Source organism: Dryobates pubescens (genome assembly GCF_014839835.1).
Source record: "Dryobates pubescens isolate bDryPub1 chromosome 41 unlocalized genomic scaffold, bDryPub1.pri SUPER_41_unloc_2, whole genome shotgun sequence".
Lineage (NCBI taxonomy): Eukaryota > Metazoa > Chordata > Aves > Piciformes > Picidae > Dryobates > Dryobates pubescens.
Window position 1 is genome coordinate 104,488 of NW_026530686.1, and position 19,528 is coordinate 124,015.

General features: G+C 67.9%; 1 protein-coding gene across 1 annotated transcript; it reads left to right on the plus strand.

Annotated features, from left to right (window-relative positions):
* The first annotated feature begins 1,268 nt into the window (after window positions 1-1,268).
* IGSF9 (immunoglobulin superfamily member 9) lies at window positions 1,269-18,990 on the plus strand. The gene is made up of 20 exons (XM_054179225.1): window positions 1,269-1,556; window positions 1,790-1,981; window positions 5,620-5,772; window positions 5,903-6,054; window positions 6,279-6,396; window positions 6,518-6,659; window positions 6,812-6,957; window positions 7,122-7,264; window positions 7,346-7,486; window positions 7,636-7,752; window positions 8,250-8,400; window positions 8,518-8,641; window positions 8,719-8,894; window positions 11,338-11,588; window positions 12,093-12,177; window positions 15,392-15,562; window positions 15,765-15,810; window positions 16,692-18,083; window positions 18,380-18,525; window positions 18,705-18,990. The coding sequence occupies exons 1-20, from the start codon at window positions 1,499-1,501 to the stop codon at window positions 18,911-18,913; spliced, it is 4,113 nt and encodes a 1,370-aa protein (XP_054035200.1). The 5' UTR covers window positions 1,269-1,498; the 3' UTR covers window positions 18,914-18,990.
* Window positions 18,991-19,528: the final 538 nt, after the last annotated feature.

Consider the following 19,528-nt stretch of genomic DNA (forward strand, 5'->3'; position numbering starts at 1 on the left):
AAGGCCTCTCCCCAGCCTTGTTGCCCTTCTCTGGACACCTTCAAGTGTCTCAGTGTCCTTCCTAACCTGAGGGGCCCAGAACTGGACACAGGACTCAAGGTGTGGCCTAACCAATGCAGAGTACAGGGGCACAATGACCTCCCTGCTCCTGCTGGCCACACTATTCCTAATACAGGCCAGGATGCCATCGGCCCTCTTGGCCACCTGGGCACACTGCTGGCTCATGTTTAGGCGGCTGTCAATCAGCACCCCCAGGTCCCTCTCTGTTTGGCAGCTCTCAGCCACTCTGCCCCCAGCCTGTAGCTCTGCCTGGGGTTGCCGTGGCCAAAGTGCAGCACCTGGCACTTGGACTTATTAAATGCCATCCCATTGGCCTCTGCCCATCTGTCCAGTCGGTCAAGGTCCCTCTGCAGAGCCTTTCTACCCTCTAACTGACTAACATCTGTTCCCAACTTGGTGTCATCTGCAAACTTGCTGATGACTCCCTGGGGTTGTTCTTGCCCAGGTGCAAGACTCTACCTCTGCCCTTGCTGAGCTCCATTCAGGTTCTCCCTGCCCAGCTCTCAGCCTGCCTCAGCCTCCCTGAAGGGCAGCACAACCCTCCTGTGCCAGCTGCTCTGCCCAGCTTGGTGTCAGCAAACTTGCTGACGGTGCCCTCCGTGCCCTCATCCAGGCCAGGGGAGGTTCAGGTTGGCCACGAGGAACAATTTGTGCCCTGCAGGAGCGGTCAGGGCCTGGCACAGGCTGCCCAGGGAGGTGGTGGAGTCCCCAACCCTGGGGGTGCTCCAGAGCGCTGTGGCCATGGCACCTGGGGCCATGGTGGTGCTGGGGTGGAGGATTTTGGAGGAGCCTTTGCCACCAAGACAATTCTGTGGCGCCCTGGCACGGTGTGGTGTGGCAGGGGAGGGCTCAGCAGGGCGTGGCGTGGCCCGGGTCGTTGTGGTGTGCCATGCACTGCCCTGGCAGGGAAGGGCTCTGAGCAGCAGGGCAGAGCTGGCACAGCTCAGCACGGCCGGGCCTGGCCGTGCGCTGCCAACACTCCCGGGCCGAAAGGCTGCGCCCGGCCGGAGCCGCTGCCCGGCGTCCGCCGCCGCGTCCCGGGGGTGCCTGGCCCCGCCTCCGGCCCTGCCTCCGGCCCCGCCCCGGCCCCGCCCGAACTACAGCTGCCGGCAGCCCCCGCGGGCCGTGCCCCGCGCCGCCATTGGCTGCCCGGAGCGGCGCTCCCCATTGGCTGTCGCCGTGGCAACGGGAGTGGGCGGGGCCTCGGGTTTGTTTGTGGCCGCCCGGCGGCGGCGGCCGGAGCCGAGCGGGAGGCGATGAGGAGCGGCGGGACGCGGAGCTGCCAGCGACCCCCGCCCGGGGCCGCTGCGCCGTGGGCAGCCCGGCCGAGCCCGCCGGTCCTCGGCCCCTGAGCCACCGGCACCGCGCAGGCCCCCGGCGACCCAACTGCTGGCCCCCGGCGACCCGCCGCCGCCACTCGGTTCCCCCGCCGTGGGCTATGCGGTGGTGGCTGCGTGCCGCCGTCCTCAGCCTGCTCGCCGGCGCCGGCGCTGAGGGTAAGGGGCCGCCGCTGGTTCGACCGGGGCGGGAACCGGGGGCGGGCGCGCTGCTGGCGGGGCCGGTCGGGCCGGTGCCGGGCCCCTGGGAGGCTGGTGGCGGCGGGGACAGCGCGCACGTGGTGCCGTTCCCGGGGCTGGGGGGCAGCCGGTGCAGCCGGTTGGGGAGGGCGCTGGAGCAGGGTCCCGTCCCGGTGGCGGGAGTCAGCTTTCTTCCGCCTCGGTCCCGGCAGGCAGCGGGCAGAGCGAGTCCCGGGCCGTGGTGGGGCGAGTCGGGGAGAGTACGGTGCTGGGCTGCGACCTCCTGGATGCCCACGAGGCTCGTCCCCCGCTCTACGTGATCGAGTGGGTTCGCTTCGGCTTCGTTCTCCCCATCTTCATCAAGTTCGGGCTCTACTCGCCGCGGGTGGACCCGGAGTACGCCGGTAAGCCCCGGCGCTGGGGCGGGCACGGGGTTCTGGGGGGCCCGAGCGGGGCAGGATGCGGCTGGCCCGGCTGCCCCCGCTGCCCCCCAGCTCTCCTCTCTTTAGCTGGGCCCCAGCCGAGGGCTGCTCCTGTCAGACCGCATTAATCATGCTCCCGGGGCGGTGGGACGTGAGGGGCTCTCCCCCAGCCCCGGGCAGCTCAAGGGGACAGGGTGAAGTCCCCAGGGCAGGGCACTTCCCCTCCAGCTCCAGGAGTGGCACAGGGGACACCCAGCTCGGGATCTCTGCCGGGATGGCAATGGGAGAAGCTCCCCTGGCACCGTGGCCTCCCCCAGCACCACTCCCTCCGGAACAAGGCAGCCAAGTGCCCGCCGGGCTGTGGCATCGCGGTGCTGCCCACTGCACTGCCCTGTCTCCCCCATCCTGCCTGCTGTGCAGAACCAGGGCTGGGGGTGCCCTGTGCCACAGGCTATGGGTGCCCAGGTGCTGCCAGGCCACTGTCCTGTCCCCGTGCTGGTGGCTCGAAGGCTGAGCCTGGGGAGGGGGTTTGGGTGAAGCTGCTGACTGCCAGTGCTGGGCTGGGATTTGGAGCAAAGCTGTGCTGGGGCAGCGCTGCTGCGTGGGAGGGGGATCTGGGCCTCTTTACTGTGTATTTAAAGGGAGGCAGTGGCAGCCCTTGAGGGATCCCTGCCAGGGGCATCCCTGTGAGCAGGGAGCTGAAGGCAGCAGAGCATCCCTCGAGGAGAGGGCAGCTGGGCAGAAGGGGAAGGGCTGCAGGTTGGCAGCGTTTTGGGCTGAGCCTGGCTGGAGCTCTGGATGGTGCCAAGATCAGGAACCTGCCCTGCTGCCAAAACCAGCCCTTGCCTGAAAACGCCCCAAAAATGCCCTGCAGGCTGAGGGCTGAGCCTGGCTTGGTCATGGGCACAGCTGCTGCCTTGTCCCAGGCTGTGCAGGAGGAGACTGATTCTGGGGCACACCTGGGGGGGTGCTGGAGACACCTTCACTCCACAGCCAGCCCCAGGCAGTGACAATAAACCCTGCAGAGCTGCTGGGCTGGGCTCCTGTTACCTGAGCCCAGCACTGGGGCCCCTCGGCCGCAGGAGCTCCTCCGGTTACCCAGAAGGGGCCTGGCAGCTCCTGCCCGCCCTGCCCACAGCCCTCCCCCTGTCCCGGGGGGCTGTGGAGCAGGTTGGGATCAGTGCTGGGAGCGGGGGGAGGATGTGATGGGGGAAGGGGGTTGGTGGCTGTAATGAGGGCGAGGTGGGTGGGCCGGGGGGGCTGATGGCTGTCACCATGGCAGCAGGGGTGGCTTGTTCTCAATCCTCTGGGAGGCTGGGAAGGGAGAGAGGGAAGGGAAGGGGCTGTGGGTGCAGGGCAAGAGTGAGGACAGCCCCCCCCATCCAGCCCTTCCTGGGCAGAGCAGCTCAGGTGTCACCCAGGGGGACCAGGAAGGCCCTGCTGTCACCCACCTCAGGCAGTTTGGGGTGTCCTGGGGGGGGCAGGGTGAGCTGCAGCCACCTCCAGAGAGCCCCTAGGTTGCCTGGGGGATCAAGGTCGGCTCTCCCCCCGCTGCCCACCATCCTCCAGTGTCAAGGGCCCCTGTGTGCCCTGCAGCAGGGCTGGTGGTCCCTGTCCCAGCTGCCTGCCTGGGCAGCCCAGCCCTGGCGCGGCGCTGGGGCTGCGGCCCCGGCCCCCTTTGTGTCCCTCTGAATGGCGGTTGCCAGGCACTGGGGGATGCTGGTCTGGAGGGCAGCAGCCGTTTTGTTATCGGCAGGGCGGTGGAAGAGGAGGAGGGGGCTGGGGCCTGCACAGGGGATTAGGGGGAGGCTGGGGGGGTGTCCCCAGGGCATGCTGATCCTTTCCAAAGGGACCTTTGTTCGGGAGCCTGCTGCTGCCGCCGGCTGCGGGCTGGCAGCTGCGGGCAGGGATGAGGCTTCCCAGGGCTCCGTGTGGGAGCTGGTGAGGGGTGGGAGGACCTTTGTCCTGCAGGTCTCCTGCCGTTGCTCCCCCCCCCCACTTTCGAGGTGTGCCTGGGGCACTGCTTCGTGTCTGAGTGACACAACCATCCCTCTGTCCTCACACCTCCAGCTGCCCTGGGTCTGGGCAGGCACTGGCCAGGGGGAGAAGCAGGAAGGATTGGAGACTGCAGTGGCTGGAAGCTGCTCTGGGTGCTGTTGGGAAGAGGTGGCAGAGGTTTGTGTGCTGGCTTTGCACGGCCCCAGAACTTGGCACAGGATCCTGCCCCACCACCCACCCAGCATCCATGCCCCAACCAGTCTGCCGATGTCTCACTACCCATCCTCCTCCTCCTCACCAGGCTCTTCCAGCAGGACTCAGCCTTCCTCCGCTGGTAGCACCTGCAGGGTGCCCAGCCTGGGCTCTGGTGGCTTGGGCAGTGCGTGGGGACTGCCCATGGCACCGAGCTCCTGGGGAGAGCTGACAGTGGGGCTCAGGACAGGTTTGCTTTGTTGGGAACGCCTCTGGAAGCTGCTGGTCCCAGGGAAGCTCTGGGGTGTTGACAAGAGCATCGTGGGCAGCGCTGATATCAGCAGCTCCAGGTGGTGCCACCCCGCGGCGCTGCCCAGCTGTGCCAGGCCTGGGGCTGAGCCCCGCCCGGAGCGGCTCTCGGGGCCATGGATGCCGGCAGCGGGACGGGGGGCACAGAGCTCCTGGGGTGCCAGGGCAGTGGGTGCCGCTCTGCTGTGCACCCCAGGCGGGGCTGAGCCAATTGCCTGCTGCAGGCCTGAGCCGATTATGGCTCTGATAATAGCCCGGGGGATTAAGGAGCCGCTCGCTGCCGCTTTGCGTCCTTATCCTCCTCCTCATCAAAGAGGCCGTGGGGCGCAGGGCTGCTGCCCGCTCGGGCCCAGGGCTCTGTGGCCCGGAGAGCCCCCCCCCTCCCCCGCCCAGGGACGTGCCCCTCCAGGGGTCAGCTCCACTTGTCCCTGAGGGGTGGGCGAGGGGTTCGGCCTGACCCCCCTGTGCCCTGTTCTGCAGGGAGAGGGACGGTGCGGGGGTGCCCAGGGCTTAGCAGGGCTCCTAAGGGTGAGGCTGCCGGGGGGGGGCTCCCGGGCAAAAGGGCGGCCGAGGCTACGGGGGAAGGGTCCCTGGAAGGCGGGGGGGAGGGTGCGGGGAGGGACTTTGCAGCTGGAGGAGGGGGCGGTGGGACCGGTTCTGCTGCCCGGCTGCAAGGAGAGAAGCACAGGGACCCCCGGGGGTCCCCCGCCCAGGGCACCCTCTGCGGCAGGAGCAGGGCCAAGTGTCGGTGCCCGACCTGCCCCGGGCTGCAGCCGCCTCCGCGCCTGGCCCGCAGCCGTTCCCAGCCCCCTGCGGCGCCGGCCGAGGCCAAAGCCACCGGAGCACGGCACGGCCACACCACTGCCAAGTGGGGCAGTCGGCCCCGCGCCCCGGGGAAGCCACCGAGCCTGCAGCGGGGGCCGGTGGTGCGTGGGCAGGCACTCCGGGGATGCGGGTGGCCCCGGGACGCGGGTGGCCGGAGCAAGAGGGTGGCCCCGGGACGCGGGTGGCCCAGGTTGTCTCGGGAGGTGGGTGGCCGGGGCAGGAGGGTAGCCCTGGCGGCCCCCGGAGGCTGTCGGTCCCGGGTCGCGGCTGCCACGGCTGCTGCTGCCCCTCCGCAGGCCGGGTGCGGATCGAGCGCGGAGCCTCGCTGCGCATCTCCGCCCTGCGCGCCGCCGACCAGGGCTGGTACGAGTGCAGAGTGCTCTTCCTCGACCGCCACAGCACCGACGCCGACTTCCGGAACGGTTCCTGGATCCATCTCACCGTCAACGGTACCCCCGGACCCCCCACCGACCCCGCGGCTCTGCCTGGCACGGGCCAAGAGCTCGCCGGGCTGGGACCGATCCTTCCCGGATGGGTTAAGCCGGGCCAGGGGGTGAGGGTCTGGACTTGCCTTTACAGCACCCCCAACCTTCCTGGAGACCCCCCCCGCCCTCGTGGAGGTGCGGGACCAGGACGCCCTGAGCCTTACCTGCACAGCTGCCGGCAACCCCCCGCCCGTTGTCACCTGGCAGAGGAGCGAGGTGGCAGTGCAGAGCGGGGGCACGGTGCAGGTGAGGGCGCAGGTCCCTGCTCACCCTCCCCCCCGCCTCTCCACCGGGGCCTCCCGGGGCTGCCAGGCTCGCCGGGCGCCGCAGCTCTGCCCAGCTGCACAGCGGGCACCTGGGCCCCACCGTGGTGGCATCCACCTCCTGCCACCAGCGCTGCCCACAGCACCGTGTGCCCCCGGGGCGCCCTGGCCCGTGCTGGCTGTGCCACACGCCCGGTGCTGTTGCAGGTGAGCAACGGGACGCTGAGCATCGCGGCGGTGGACCGTGCCAGCGCGGGCACCTACAGCTGCCATGCTTCCAGCCAGGAGGGCACCGTCGCCCACACCACCCGTGTGCTCGTGCAGGGTGAGAGCAGCGCCGCAGACCACAGAGGGGAGGACCTCTCAGCAGAGCTCGGTCTGGGGACTTCAGACGGGACCATTCCCTGCCCCCCAGCCCTCACCCTCCCCTCTCCTCCTGGCTGCAGGGCCACCCATCATCGTGGTGCCACCCCAGAACGTCACTGTCAACATCTCCCAAGATGCCTTTCTGGCGTGCCAGGCTGAGGCATACCCAGGCAACCTCACCTACACCTGGTTCCAGGGCAGCACAAACGTCTTCCACCTCAGGTACAGGGATGGCACCGAGGTGGCCACGGGCTCCTGCCAGCGGGGCTGGGGCTGGCAGGGGCTGCTGTGGCCCCCCTGGATCTGAGCAGGAGGAGCTGGCTGGGTGCATGGCAGGGGGGTCGGTCCCAGCCATGCCTCCTCTTGCCCTGCAGCCACCTCCAGGCTCGGGTCCGGGTGCTGGTGGATGGGAGCCTCCTGCTGCAGCGGGCCGCCCCGGAGGACGCTGGCAGATACACCTGCACCCCCAGCAACGGGCTCTGGCAGCCTCCCTCAGCCTCAGCCTTCCTCACCGTGCTCTGTAAGAGCCCCACAGCCCCTCCTGGCCCCAGCCCCCGCTGTCAGAAAGACAGCAAACAGACCCCCGGTGGGTCAGCTGGGGGGGGGTCCCCACAGGCTGCGGTGTGGAACAGCAGTGCCCCTCCGGCCGCCACGGCGACCCCAGCAGCCTGTTTGCCCTTGCAGATCCTGCCCAGGTGACCACCATGCTCCCCGAGACTCCCCTGCCCAAGGGCATGCAGGGGGTGATCCGCTGCCCCACCAGGGCCAACCCTCCTCTGCTCTCCGTCCGCTGGACGAGGGACGGGCGCCCGCTGGAGCTGGGCAAGGTACCGCTGCTCGTGCCCCGCGCCCTGCCCTCCCCACCCTGCTGAGCCTCTCGCCCTGACCCCCTGCCCCCCCTCTGCCAGCTCCCTGGCTGGTCCATGAGAGCTGATGGCTCTCTCGTCATCGCCACGGGCAACGACGACGCGCTGGGGGTCTACACCTGCACCCCCTACAACAGCTACGGCACCGCCGGCGAGTCCCAGCCCACCAGGGTCCTGCTGAAGGTGAGGCCAGGGCTGGGCACCCTGCCCGAGCCCAGCCTGCTTCCACCCTGCCCTGCCCAGCACCCCGAGTGTGGTGTGCGGCTCTCGGGCTGCCCTGCTGCGGGGCTGTGCCCCTGTCCTCACCCCCCTGCCTGCCTGTCCCCCCCCAGGACCCTCCTGCCTTCACCCTGCCCCCCAAAGAGGAATATTTCCAGGAGGTGGGCAGGGAGCTGGTGATCCCCTGCGCAGCCCACGGGGACCCCCCACCCACCATCACCTGGCTGAAGGTAGGAGCCATGGCTCTGAGGAGCCAGCTGAGCCCCCTTGCGAGGGAGGCCTCTGTGGCCTCGCCTTAGGATGCTTCCCACGTCCACATATTCCCCACAGATGCTACAGGGCCACCAGGTTCCTGCAGAAGGGGCTCAGAGCACTTTGCTTTGGTTGCCCTCTAAGAGAGGACCCTGGCACAGGCTGCCCAGGGAGGCTGTGGCTGCCCCCTCCCTGGAGCTGTTCAAGGCCAGGCTGGATGAGGCCTGGGCTGGTGGGAGGCGTCCCTGCCCATGGCAGGGGCTTGGAGCTGGATGAGCTTTGAGCTCCCTTCCTCCCCAGCCCATTCTGTGACTCTCTGACTCTAAATCAGGGCAAAGTCCTTCCCCTGGCTGCCTAAAGCAGCTCTGGAGGGGGGTGGGGGGCTGGAGGATGTGGGGGGGGGGTGCTGTGCATTACCCCAGCCCTGGGGCATTGTGGTTGCCCACCCTCAGCGTGCCCATGGCTTGCTGTGCAGGTGGGCAGCGTGGGGAAGAGCAGTGCCCAGGTGGATGGCAACAGCAGCCTGGTCCTGCGCCCCCTCACCAAGGAGCAGCACGGGCTGTGGGAGTGCAGGGCCACCAGCCAGGTGGCCACCGTCAGGGCCACCACCTTGGTCCACGTGCTGGGTGAGTCGCTGGTGCCCGGCAGGCAGGGGCCGTGGGTGGGCACCACCAACCTCCCTCGTGCTGGGAGGGAGGGGAAGTGCCCCTCCACAGCTCTCTCCCCTCTGCTTCCCCCACCAGGGACCAGCCCCCACGCCGTCACCAACGTCTCTGTGCTGCCACTCCTGCTGGCAGCCAACATCTCCTGGGAGCCAGGCTTTGATGGGGGCTACTTCCAGAGGTTCAGCGTCTGGTACACCCCCCTGTGAGTCCCACCCCCTCCCCTACCCCCCAGCTGGGGCCCTCAGCTCTGGGCTGATGGGTCCCACATCTGCTGCCCAGGGTGAAGCAGCCCCCCCGGGCTCATCACGACTGGGTGTCGCTCTCGGTGCCGGCCGGGGCTCAGCACCTCGTGGTGGAGAACCTGCAGCCAGACTTGAGCTACCAGTTCAGTGTCCTGGCCCAGAACAAGCTGGGCAGTGGCCCCTTCAGCCAGATCGTCACCTCCGTGCCCAGGGGTAAGCAGGAGCCTGTGCACCCCCCCCAGAGCAGCCCCCCAGGACCCTCAGGAACACAGGAGGCTCCTCTTTCCTGCCACCCCAGCATCCTGAGGAGGGGCTTGGAGTGAGGCTGGTGCTGGCCTCTTCTCCCAAGTAGCTAACCACAGGAGGAGAGGAAATGGCCTCAGACTGCAGCAGGGGAGGTTCAGGTTGGAGATCAGAAAGAATTTCCTCACTGCAGGGATGGTCAGGCCCTGGAACAGGCTGCCCAGGGAGGAGGTGGTGGAGTCCCCATCCCTGGAAGGGGTTCCAGCAGTGGGGCATGGTCCTAGTGGAGGAGCTGGGGTGAAGGTTTGCCTCAGTGCTCTTAGAGAGGTCTCTGCCACCCTTCCACCTGCTTCTGTGCTCCCCTCTGCCCCCAGAGGGTCTCTGCCACCCTTCCACCTGCTTCTGTGCTCCCCTCTGCCCCCAGAGAGGTCTCTGCCACCCTTCCACCTGCTTCTGTGCTCCCCTCTGCCCCCAGAGGGTCTCTGCCACCCTTCCACCTGCTTCTGTGCTCCCTTCTGCCCCCAGAGGGTCTCTGCCACCTTTCCACCTGCTTCTGTGCTCCCCTCTGCCCCAGAGAGGTCTCTGCCAACCCTTCTGCTTCTGTGCTCCCCTCTGCCCCCAGAGGGGTCTCTGCCAACCCTGCTTCTGAGCTCCCCTCTGCCTCCAGAGAGGTCTCTGCCACCCTTCCACCTGCTTCTGTGCTCCCCTCTGCCCCCAGAGGGGTCTCTGCCAACCCTGCTTCTGTGCTCCCTTCTGCCCCCAGAGAGGTCTCTGCCAACCCTTCTGCTTCTGTGCTCCCCTCTGCCCCCAGAGGGGTCTCTGCCAACCCTGCTTCTGTGCTCCCCTCTGCCCCCAGAGGGTCTCTGCCAACCCTTCTGCTTCTGTGCTCCCCTCTGCCCCAGAGAGGTCTCTGCCAACCCTTCTGCTTCTGTGCTCCCCTCTGCCCCCAGAGGGGTCTCTGCCAACCCTTCTGCTTCTGTGCTCCCCTCTGCCCCCAGAGGGGTCTCTGCCAACCCTGCTTCTGAGCTCCCCTCTGCCCCCAGAGAGTTCTCTGCCAACCCTTCCACCTGCTTCTGTGCTCCCCTCTGCCCCCAGAGGGGTCTCTGCCAACCCTGCTTCTGTGGTCCCCTCTGCCCCCAGAGAGGTCTCTGCCACCCTTCCACCTGCTTCTGTGCTCCCCTCTGCCCCCAGAGGGTCTCTGCCAACCCTTCTGCTTCTGTGCTCCCCTCTGCCCCCAGAGGGGTCTCTGCCAACCCTGCTTCTGTGGTCCCCTCTGCCCCCAGAGAGGTCTCTGCCATCCTCCCACCCGCTTCTGAGCTCCCCTCTGCCCCCAGAGGGTCTCTGCCAACCCTTCTGCTTCTGTGCTCCCCTCTGCCCCCAGAGGGTCTCTGCCAACCCTTCTGCTTCTGTGCTCCCCTCTGCCCCCAGAGGGTCTCTGCCAACCCTTCTGCTTCTGTGCTCCCCTCTGCCCCCAGAGGGTCTCTGCCAACCCTTCTGCTTCTGTGCTCCCCTCTGCCCCAGAGAGGTCTCTGCCATCCTCCCACCCGCTTCTGAGCTCCCCTCTGCCCCCAGAGGGTCTCTGCCAACCCTGCTTCTGTGCTCCCCTCTGCCCCAGAGAGGTCTCTGCCACCCTTCCACCTGCTTCTGTGCTCCCCTCTGCCCCCAGAGGGTCTCTGCCAACCCTTCTGCTTCTGTGCTCCCCTCTGCCCCCAGAGGGGTCTCTGCCAACCCTTCTGCTTCTGTGCTCCCCTCTGCCCCCAGAGGGGTCTCTGCCAACCCTGCTTCTGTGCTCCCCTCTGCCCCAGAGAGGTCTCTGCCACCCTTCCACCTGCTTCTGTGCTCCCCTCTGCCCCAGAGAGGTCTCTGCCAACCCTGCTTCTGAGCTCCCCTCTGCCCCCAGAGGGTCTCTGCCACCTTTCCACCTGCTTCTGTGCTCCCCTCTGCCCCCAGAGGGTCTCTGCCACCCTTCCACCTGCTTCTGTGCTCCCCTCTGCCCCCAGAGGGGTCTCTGCCAACCCTTCTGCTTCTGTGCTCCCCTCTGCCCCCAGAGGGGTCTCTGCCAACCCTTCTGCTTCTGTGCTCCCCTCTGCCCCCGAGAGGTCTCTGCCAACCCTCTTCTGTGCTCCCCTCTGCCCCCAGAGAGGTCTCTGCCACCCTTCCACCTGCTTCTGTGCTCCCCTCTGCCCCCAGAGGGGTCTCTGCCAACCCTGCTTCTGTGTTCCCCTCTGCCCCCAGAGAGGTCTCTGCCAACCCTGCTTCTGTGTTCCCCTCTGCCCCCAGAGAGGTCTCTGCCAACCCTGCTTCTGTGCTCCCCTCTGCCCCCAGAGGGGTCTCTGCCAACCCTGCTTCTGTGTTCCCCTCTGCCCCCAGAGGGTCTCTGCCAACCCTCTTCTGTGCTCCCCTCTGCCCCCAGGCCTCCCGGTGACCACAGTGCCTGCCGAGCCGCCGCCCATCACGCTGGGAGTCTTCCTGTCCCCGCCGCAGGCCCTGACGGCCAACGAGACCCTGCGGGGGGTGCTGCTGCGCTGGCAGCCCCCGGCCCAGCTCTCGGTGGCGCTGAGCGGCTACGCCCTGGAGCTGCGGCAGGACAGGGGCGGCTGGGAGGTGCTGGACCCCTCCATCCCCAGCACCAAGACACAGGTCCTGGTGCCAGGACTCATCAAGGTGGGGAAGGGTCGGTGGAGGCTCCCTGGCGGCGGGGTGGCTCCAGGGGGGGTGTGGCAAGGGGAGGGGGCAGACCTGAAGGGGCTCCAGGAGAGCTGGGGAGGGACTTGTGACAGGGGCTGGCAGTGCCAGGATGAGGATTTGAGCTGGGAGAGAGGCGATTGAGTGTGGAGAGGAGGAAGAAAATGTTGAGAGTGAGGCTGGGGAGAGCCTGGCACAGGCTGCCCAGGGAGGCTGTGGCTGCCTCCTGCCTGGAGGTGTTCAGGGCCAGGCTGGATGAGGCCCTGAGCAGGCTGGGCTGGGGGGAGGGGTCCCTGCCCATGGCTGGGGCTTGGAGCTGGTTGGTCTTGAGGGTCCCTCCCAACCCAACCCGTTCTATAAACCTCTGAGTCTCCTGCATGGCTGCTGCCCAGAGCTGGGGCATGTGGTGATGCCCTGCAGCAGGGTGGGCTGGGGCCTGGCTGGCTGCTGTGCCAACAGGGCCCCTGCCCCTCTGCCCCCCAGGACGCCTTCTACGAGTTCCGACTGGTGGCCTTCGCTGGCAGCTACATCAGCGACCCCAGCAACACAGTGAACGTCTCCACAGCAGGTGAGGCCTGGGCTGCCCCCTGCCCTGGGGCAGACACCAGGGGTCTGAAGTGCCCAGCGTGGTCCAGGGGCATGTGAAGTGCCCAGCATGGTCCAGGGGTGTGTGAAGTGCCCAGGGTGGTTCAGGGGTGTGTGAAGTGCCCAGCGTGGTTCAGGGGTGTGTGATGCCCAGGGTGGTCCAGGGGTGTGTGAAGTGCCCAGGGTGGTCCAGGGGTGTGTGAAGTGCCCAGGGTGGTCCAGGGGTGTGTGAAGTGCCCAGGGTGGTCCAGGGGTGTGTGAAGTGCCCAGGGTGGTCCAGGGTGTGTGAAGTGCCCAGCTTGGTTCAGGGGTGTGTGATGCCCAGGGTGGTTCAGGGGTGTGTGCAGTGCCCAGGGTGGTTCAGGGGGGCTGTGATGCCCAGGGTGGTCCAGGGGTGTGTGAAGTGCCCAGGGTGGTTCAGGGGTGTGTGAAGTGCCCAGGGTGGTTCAGGGGGGCTGTGATGCCCAGGGTGGTCCAGGGGTGTGTGAAGTGCCCAGGGTGGTTCAGGGGTGTGTGATGCCCAGGGTGGTTCAGGGGGCTGTGATGCCCAGGGTGGTTCAGGGGTGTGTGAAGTGCCCAGGGTGGTCCAGGGTGTGTGAAGTGCCCAGGGTGGTTCAGGGGTGTGTGAAGTGCCCAGGGTGGTTCAGGGGTGTGTGATGCCCAGGGTGGTTCAGGGGTGTGTGAAGTGCCCAGGGTGGTTCAGGGGGCTGTGATGCCCAGGGTGGTTCAGGGGTGTGTGAAGTGCCCAGGGTGGTCCAGGGTGTGTGAAGTGCCCAGGGTGGTTCAGGGGTGTGTGAAGTGCCCAGCTTGGTTCAGGGGTGTGTGATGCCCAGGGTGGTTCAGGGGTGTGTGAAGTGCCCAGGGTGGTTCAGGGGGCTGTGATGCCCAGGGTGGTTCAGGGGTGTGTGAAGTGCCCAGGGTGGTTCAGGGGGCTGTGATGCCCAGGGTGGTTCAGGGGTCTGTGATGCCCAGGGTGGTCCAGGGGTGTGTGAAGTGCCCAGGGTGGTCCAGGGGCATGTGAAGTGCCCAGGGTGGTTCAGGGGTGTGTGCAGTGCCCAGGGTGGTCCAGGGGTGTGTGAAGTGCCCAGCTTGGTTCAGGGGTGTGTGCAGTGCCCAGGGTGGTCCAGGGGTGTGTGAAGTGCCCAGCTTGGTCCAGGGGTGTGTGAAGTGCCCAGGGTGGTTCAGGGGTGTGTGATGCCCAGGGTGGTCCAGGGGTGTGTGAAGTGCCCAGGGTGGTTCAGGGGTGTGTGCAGTGCCCAGGGTGGTCCAGGGTGTGTGAAGTGCCCAGCTTGGTTCAGGGGTGTGTGCAGTGCCCAGGGTGGTCCAGGGGTGTGTGAAGTGCCCAGCTTGGTTCAGGGGTGTGTGCAGTGCCCAGCTTGGTCCAGGGCTGTGTGAAGTGCCCAGGGTGGTCCAGGGCTGTGTGAAGTGCCCAGGTTGGTCCAGGGCTGTGTGAAGTGCCCAGGTTGGTCCAGGGCTGTGTGAAGTGCCCAGGGTGGTCCAGGGCTGTGTGAAGTGCCCAGGTTGGTCCAGGGCTGTGTGAAGTGCCCAGGGTGGTCCAGGGCTGTGTGAAGTGCCAAGGGTGGTCCAGGGGTGTGTGATGCCCAGGGTGGTCCAGGGGTGTGTGCAGTGCCCAGGGTGGTCCAGGGGTGTGTGATGCCCAGGGTGGTCCAGGGGTGTGTGATGCCCAGGGTGGTCCAGGGGTGTGTGCAGTGCCCAGCGTGGTCCAGGGGTGTGTGATGCCCAGGGTGGTCCAGGGGTGTGTGATGCCCAGGTTGGTCCAGGGGTGTGTGAAGTGCCCAGGGTGGTCCAGGGCTGTGTGAAGTGCCCAGGTTGGTCCAGGGCTGTGTGAAGTGCCCAGGGTGGTCCAGGGCTGTGTGAAGTGCCAAGGGTGGTCCAGGGGTGTGTGATGCCCAGGGTGGTCCAGGGGTGTGTGAAGTGCCCAGGTTGGTCCAGGGCTGTGTGAAGTGCCCAGGGTGGTCCAGGGCTGTGTGAAGTGCCAAGGGTGGTCCAGGGGTGTGTGATGCCCAGGGTGGTCCAGGGGTGTGTGCAGTGCCCAGGGTGGTCCAGGGGTGTGTGATGCCCAGGGTGGTCCAGGGGTGTGTGATGCCCAGGGTGGTCCAGGGGTGTGTGCAGTGCCCAGCGTGGTCCAGGGGTGTGTGATGCCCAGGGTGGTCCAGGGGTGTGTGATGCCCAGGTTGGTCCAGGGGTGTGTGAAGTGCCCAGGGTGGTCCAGGGCTGTGTGCAGTGCCCAGGGTGGTCCAGGGGTGTGTGATGCCCAGGGTGGTCCAGGGGTGTGTGATGCCCAGGGTGGTCCAGGGGTCTGTGAAGTGCCCAGGGTGGTTCAGGGGTGTGTGAAGTGCCCAGGGTGGTTCAGGGGGCTGTGATGCCCAGGGTGGTTCAGGGGTGTGTGAAGTGCCCAGGGTGGTTCAGGGGTGTGTGAAGTGCCCAGCATGGTTCAGGGGTGTGTGATGCCCAGCATGGTTCAGGGGTGTGTGAAGTGCCCAGGGTGGTTCAGGGGTGTGTGATGCCCAGGGTGGTTCAGGGGTGTGTGATGCCCAGGGTGGTCCAGGGGTGTGTGAAGTGCCCAGGTTGGTCCAGGGGTGTGTGCAGTGCCCAGCTTGGTCCAGGGGTGTGTGAAGTGCCCAGGGTGGTCCAGGGCTGTGTGAAGTGCCCAGGTTGGTCCAGGGGTGTGTGATGCCCAGGGTGGTCCAGGGGTGTGTGCAGTGCCCAGGGTGGTCCAGGGGTGTGTGCAGTGCCCAGGGTGGTCCAGGGGTGTGTGATGCCCAGGGTGGTCCAGGGGTGTGTGAAGTGCCCAGGGTGGTCCAGGGGTGTGTGCAGTGCCCAGCTTGGTTCAGGGGTGTGTAGTGCCCAGCCTGGTTCAGCATCTTCCCCGCCAGACCACCCTTGTCCTGCTCCCAGCCCAAGCTGCTGGGCCCAGGGGATGCAGAGTTCAGAGCAGGAGCCCAGAGCTCACAGCCTGGGAGCAGCCCTCTCCACGTGCAGACCTCTGGTGTGACTTTGGTGTCAGGGCCCACGCAGAGCCCTGCCCTTGGTGCCTGGCACGGCAGAGGGCACAGATCCACCCCGAGGGGCGAGAGAGCCAAGGCTCTGCTGCTTCCCCCTGTGCTGCTGGTGAGGCCAGGGAGGCTGTGCCCACCCTGCTGGCTGCCCCAGCCTCTGTCTCCTGTCTGCCCCAGGCATGGAGGTGTACCCATCCCGCACCCAGCTGCCAGAGCTCCTGCCACAGCCGGTGCTGGCAGGGGTGGTTGGTGGCATCTGCTTCCTCAGCGTGGCTGTGATCCTCAGCACCATGGCCGCCTGCATCATGAGTCGCCGGCGCGCTGCCCGCGGCCAGAAGAGAAGGCAAGGTAGGAGCTGGGGCAGGCCCCTGGGTCCCGAGGCCCCCAGGGAGCTCAGAGTGCAGGGAGGGTGGCAGGAGCCGGTGCCCAGGGCTGGGGACGGAGCAGGCAGCCCGGGGTGGGCAGCAGGGCCGAGTGGTTGCCGCTGTCTCCCGCTCATCGCTTTTGAGTTGCTGGCTGTGATCCCCTCTGTGTTCTCATGACCTTCCAGATCCACCACTCGTCTTCTCCCCCAGCAAGAAGCTTCCACCTCCACAGTAAGTCATGCTGTGCCATGCCATGCTGTGCCATGCCATGCTGTGCCGTGCCATGCCACGCTCCCTCCCCATCCCACTCCCTCCCTGTGCTCCCCATCGATCACTCACCGCTGGCTGAGGGCAGAGGGACAGCTGCAGAGGTGACTTTAGGAGAAGGGTGCTGGGGGGTCAGGGCATGCCATAGGGTAGAGCTGAAGCAGCAGCAGGGGTGTGGAGCCTGCAGCAGCAGTGCAGGGTCCTGGTGCCTGCTGCCAGATGCATGGCACAGGCTCTCCTGGCATGGGGGGCAGCCAGATGAGCACAGCAGGACAAGCCAAGTGGTTCTCCCCTTCCACTCTGCTCTTGTGAGACCCCAGCTGCAGCACTGTGCCCAGGTCTGGGGTCCCCAACACAAGAAGGATGTTGAACTGTTGGAGAGGGTCTAGAGGAGGCCACCAAGATGAGCAGAGGCTGCAGAACCTCCCCTGTGGGGCCAGGCTGGGAGGGTTGGGGCTGTTCAGCCTGGAGTGGAGAAGGCTCCAGGGAGACCTCAGAGCAACCTTCCAGTACCTGAAGGGGCTCCAGGAGAGCTGGGGAGAGACTTTGGACAAAGGCTTTGGGGTGACAGGATGAGGGACAATGGCTTTGAGCTGGGAGAGAGGAGATTGAGAGTGGAGCTGAGGAAGAAATCCTTCAGAGTGAAGCTGGGGAGAGCCTGGTGCAGGCTGCCCAGGGAGGCTGTGGCTGCCTCCTGCCTGGAGGTGTTCCAGGCCAGGCCTTGGGCAATGTGGGCTGGTGGGAGGTGTCCCAGCCCATGGCAGGGGGTTGGAGCTTTGAGGTCCCTTCCACCCCAACCCATTCCACGGGTCAGGGTGCTCAGCATCTTCCCCCCTTCCCTGCAGCGATTCTCGTGGCTCTGGTAGCCCAGACAGCACCATGAAGCTGAAGCTGCAGGCATCTCCCTACCGCAGCCTGCGCCGGACGCTGCTGTGGGGCGAGAAGGCTGGCACCAGCCTGGGCCTCAGCATTGCCGGGGCCGGGTCGCGGTACGCCGTGTACGAGAGCCACGTCGGGGAGCAGGTGCCCCTGGAGCGCATCTGCCGCGGCCCCGACGGCCGCTTCGTGGTGGAGAGCGAGCAGCAGGCTCAGGAGAGCGGCTCCGGGGCGCTGCCCTACTCCCAGCCGGAGCCGCACCTCCAGCAGTTCCCCCCGGGGCCACAGCCCGAGCCCTACCTCCAGCTGCCTGAGAAGAGGGAGGAGGAGGAAGAGGAGGAAGAGGAGGAGCCCATCTGGCGCAAGGGGGTCTCGCTGCGCCCCCGGCCCGCCGGGCAAGCCCGACGTGGAGCCCGGGCCGCCAGCTACCGCCACGGCCGTTACTTCGGCTACGGCAGCAGCAGCCCCGTGGACGAAGCCGCAGCTTTGTGCATCATCAACATCAGCCCCGTGGCCTCGGCCGCCACTCTGCCTTACGGCGCCGTGGAGGAGCCGCACGCCAGCCCCGGGCCCTGCCCGAGCCCCGCCAGCGCCCTCTGGGACTCGCTGCCCCTCGAGGGCTCCCCGCGGCCGCCCCGCAGCCCCCCGGCGTCCCCCGGCCCCGTGCGCAGCCGGCAGGCGGCCGGCCCCGCGGCGCCGAGCGGCATCCTGCAGTACCTGAGCCTGCCCTTCTTCAAGGAGATGTGCGTGGACGGGGACTGGCCGCCCCCGGAGGAGCCGGCGGAGCCCAGCCGCGCCGGTGCCCAACCGGAGCCTGCCCACAGCCCCCCCCGCAGCCCGCTGGGGGCTGGGGGCTCCCCGCAGCGCGCAGGGCGGACGCTGTGCCCGGACTGCATTGACACATGTGCCAACGTCACCTCCCCCCCCGCCACCGCTTTCCTCAAGCCCCCCAGGCTGCCGGTGGGTCCTGCCAAGGCCTCGCTGCCTGGCACAGCTGCCTGGCATCGCTCCCCCAGTCCCAGAGCTGGCCTGCGACCCCAAACCCAGCCAGCTCACCACCTCCCTACCACCAGCAGCAGGACTGAGGCTGTGCCCTCAGCTGGCACCACAGAACCTGGCTGGGCACCAGGCAGGCCGCTGGATCCTGCCCCCCTGGAGAAGCTGCCACGGGGCAGTCTGACCAGCCAGAGCAGCGGCCGGGGCAGTGCCTCCTTCTTGCGGCCCCCATCCCTGGCACCCTCCCTGGGGGGCAACTGCCTGAGCACAGCCCTCGGGGACGGGGGCAGCTGGCACAGCGGAGGCTCAGCAGCGGAGGAGGGCAGAGCGAGGATGGATCCAGTCCTTGGCGGCACCGGAAAGAGGTGAGCCGCAGGCGGGACGCCGCCGACGAGCCGGCTCATGCCAGGGCAGCTCTCAGCCTGTCCCACAGGGCTTGGCCAGGGCTGGCCCAGCGCGGAGCTGCCCCACTGCTTCCCAGCCCTTGCAGCATCCCGGCCACAGCTCCCTGGGGGACAGCCCTCGATGGGGTCCCCACCACCCCTGCCCCTGGGGACCACCCCAGCCATCCCTGCAGCACCCCTGCCCGCCCTCGCTGCCCGCAGTGTCCCTCTGTCCCGCGGGCTGGCTGTGGGGCCCGTCCTGACGCCCACCCCCACAGGAGGAACACCTCGGTGGATGAGAACTACGAGTGGGACGCGGAGTTCGCGCTGGAGTCGGACATCCTGGAGGCGCTGCAGCTGTACCGCAGCGGGGCCCCGGCCCGGCCCATCTCCACCATCGCCCTGCGCGACCTCGAGCGGCAGAGTGAGTGTGGCACCCCCGCACCCCCGGCCTGCCGCGGCCCCCCCGGGCTGCCCCCCACCCTGCCCAGGGCCAGGCGTTTGCAGAAAGGGGGTGGCAGGGCCCTTTGGCACCCACGTCCCTGGGGGTGGCCAGGTGGGCAGCCGATGCAGCGGGGCCGGACCCTGCCTGTCTCCTCGCAGAGCCCGGCGGCAGCTCCTCGCCGGTGAGCTCGGTGTCGGCGGAGGTGTTGGCGGCGGTAGCGGGCGGCCCCCCGGACCGCGGCACAGCGCTGCACCGGGAGCTGGTGGCTTCCCGGCGGCGCAGGGAGGTGACCCAGCAGCGGAGGCAGCAGCGGCTGGGCCAGCGCGGGGGCTGCGGTGAGCGCTTCGAGCTGGCCACGCTGCTCTAGGGACCCCCTGGGACGCCCCCTGGAACCGCCTGGGGCCTCTGCACCAGTGGGTGGTGGGGTGGAATAAAGAGGCGTGAGAGCAGCACCAGTTTACGTCTGGCAGGAGGACAGGTGCCCGATGCCCTGGGGCACCCCCTGGCCCCAGCATCCTTGGCCCCACCCATCCCAGAACTCCCCATCCCGGTGCTTCTTGCACAGCTGTGGGGCTCATCTCCCCACCCCATCTCCCCAGACCCATCCCATCCCCTTCCCATCTCCCCAGCCCCATTCCCTCACCTCTCCTTCTAATCCTCCCCCGCCCTCCCATCACCTCATCCCTCTCCATCATCCCCCCCAATCCCTTCCCCCCCCTCCCCGTTCCATCACCCCCCCCCCCCCGCCGTGTCCCATCATCTCCTCATGCCGGTGTCACCCCTCCCAGTCTGCGCTTCGTGTTCCCCAGAAGCGTCTCCCCCCCCACCTCCATTGCCGGTCCCCCCGTTCCGTTCCGCTGTGGCCTTCCCCCCCCCCGCCGCCCCGGTGTGTGTCCCCCCCCCCCCCGCCCCGCTCCTGGTTCCCGGGCCGCGGGCGGGGCCAGCGCCGCTCGTTCCCTTCTATGGTCACAGCGCGGGCGCG